Source organism: Carlito syrichta, unplaced genomic scaffold (assembly GCF_000164805.1).
Source record: "Carlito syrichta isolate Samal-C Ts95f unplaced genomic scaffold, Tarsius_syrichta-2.0.1 Scaffold303259, whole genome shotgun sequence".
Classification (NCBI taxonomy): Eukaryota; Metazoa; Chordata; class Mammalia; order Primates; family Tarsiidae; genus Carlito; species Carlito syrichta.
The window spans coordinates 1-1,863 of NW_007247355.1; the positions used below are offsets into that span (position 1 = coordinate 1).

Sequence of the window (1,863 nt, forward strand, 5' to 3'; positions counted from 1 at the left end):
TTTAGCAAAAGGGCAACGTACATGAGACATTGTCCATGAGCCCAAAGACACATGGCACAGGGAAAGTCCCACCTTTATTCCCTTCATCTGAGTGAGGAAACCTGCATGTGTGAACAGCACCGAGGGGGTGGCGCCCTCCCATGCGGTGGCAATGCCGACTTAGCCCAGCGTATATAGGTCTGAATAGTGATGTTGAAGGTATCATGATTTAGCTGGCTTCTCAGCAACGTTCCTCTCAGGAGCCCACACTCGTTACACCTCACGCCCCAAAGGGATCAGGTGCTCTGGGATGTCTACCTGGAATACGTCCTTTCCTCCTTTCCTAGGTATGGGCTCCAGTAACCACCTGGGGTTGGAAATCGCGGTCAGGTACTTCTGCTTCAGGTCGCTCAGCACGGCTTGATTCTCCAGGTCCACAACCTCGTCGGGACTCAAGTTTTCAGGGCACTGTAAAGTTTCCCCAATGTCAACGAGCCCTGTGCACAAAGAGAGAAACACACAGATGTCGCTCCCTTCCATACCCCAAGGGCTGCCTGTGTGGCGCCGTGGTCATTCAAAGTCTCAACCGCTACCGACGAAGATGACATCACCAGAAGGACAGGAAGCGAGTCAAGTCCTCTTAGCTGAGCACTGATGACGAGCCGCGCTCTACTCAGGGCATCCTGGATGAGGCCGGGGGAGGGCCCCAGCAAGGATCAGGAGAGAAGCGGTACATGGACTCATGGGCGGGCCCCAGCAGACTGCTGAGGGCAGCGGTTACGGAGTGGAAGGACGGACCCCAGCCACTGCCAGGGAAGCCACAGGCGACGCCTTAGCAGTTCACCAGGTGACAGCAGCTGAAGTGGGACCTCAAGCACCCAGAGGCTGGGGGACTCGCCCAGGGCCTGCGAGCGGTGGGGCTGGGGCGGGCCTGCGAGACCAGGCAGGCAGCCTGACGCCAGAGGCCCCCTGACCCTCTCGGGGTGCTGTGCTGCCACGCCTGGTCTCTTCCATGTGCACGCGTGCATGGGCATATGCACCCAGGTGCATGCATACACACGCTGACCCCACAGGCACACACGGGCCTGACCCAGGCTCTCCGATGGCAAACGGAAACAGACCCGGGGGAAGACCGGATTTACTGGGGAGGGGGGATCTCAGCCCGCTGATCCGCCACGCGGGGCCCCTGGCAGCCCCTTTAGGTGTGTGGCGTCGGGAAGCGGCAGCAAGCCCACCAGCCAGATCAGACGACACCAGAAGGCCCCAAACCGCCCTGAAAGGTCCTGGGTGGCAGCGCTCGGAGCGGTCTGCGCACGCTTGGCCCGGGGTCACTTACCAGCTATCACTCCCCGGCCAAACTTCTCCCCTTCCCGAAGCAGGGCCTGCACCTGGGCGGGAGTCATCCCCAGCCTGTCCACCAGCAGCTCCCGCCAGGTGTCGTCCTCCCAGTCCCTGTGAGCTATGTGGATGGCGACGGTGCAGTTGCGGTGGCTGCTCAGCAGGGGCCGCCAGCGCGTCTCCACGGTCTTGACTCCGTTTAAGACAAAGCCAGCATAAGGCTGCCTGAAGGAGAGGCAGCCAAACTTCATCTCTGGGGATCCCTGGGCCGCGGGTGGCCTGCGGAAGAACAGCGGGGCGCGTCACCACCCGCTCTCCCAGCTCACCGACGGCGGGCCGGACCGTCCCCCATGTGCCCGAAACCCAGCGAGCTCGGTGCTCAGCTGCCCCTGTCACCACGCGGTCACCGATGTCCCCCTGTCACCACGCGGTCACCGATGTCCAGCACCGGGGCAGGCCCACGGGAAGGGGTTGGGATTGGCCTGACTCAGGTCCATCCTGTGGAGTCTGGGGGAGCTCACGGAGGAGGGTGGCGGCAGAGAGCCA

General features: G+C 62.3%; 1 protein-coding gene across 1 annotated transcript; it reads right to left on the bottom strand.

Annotated features, from left to right (window-relative positions):
- Positions 1–80: 80 nt before the first annotated feature.
- Positions 81–1,592, bottom strand: LOC103260589 (protein CXorf40A). The gene is made up of 2 exons (XM_008058222.2): positions 1,316–1,592; positions 81–476 (listed from the first exon to the last, which is right to left on the bottom strand). The coding sequence occupies exons 1-2, from the start codon at positions 1,566–1,568 to the stop codon at positions 253–255; spliced, it is 477 nt and encodes a 158-aa protein (XP_008056413.1). The 5' UTR covers positions 1,569–1,592; the 3' UTR covers positions 81–252.
- Positions 1,593–1,863: the final 271 nt, after the last annotated feature.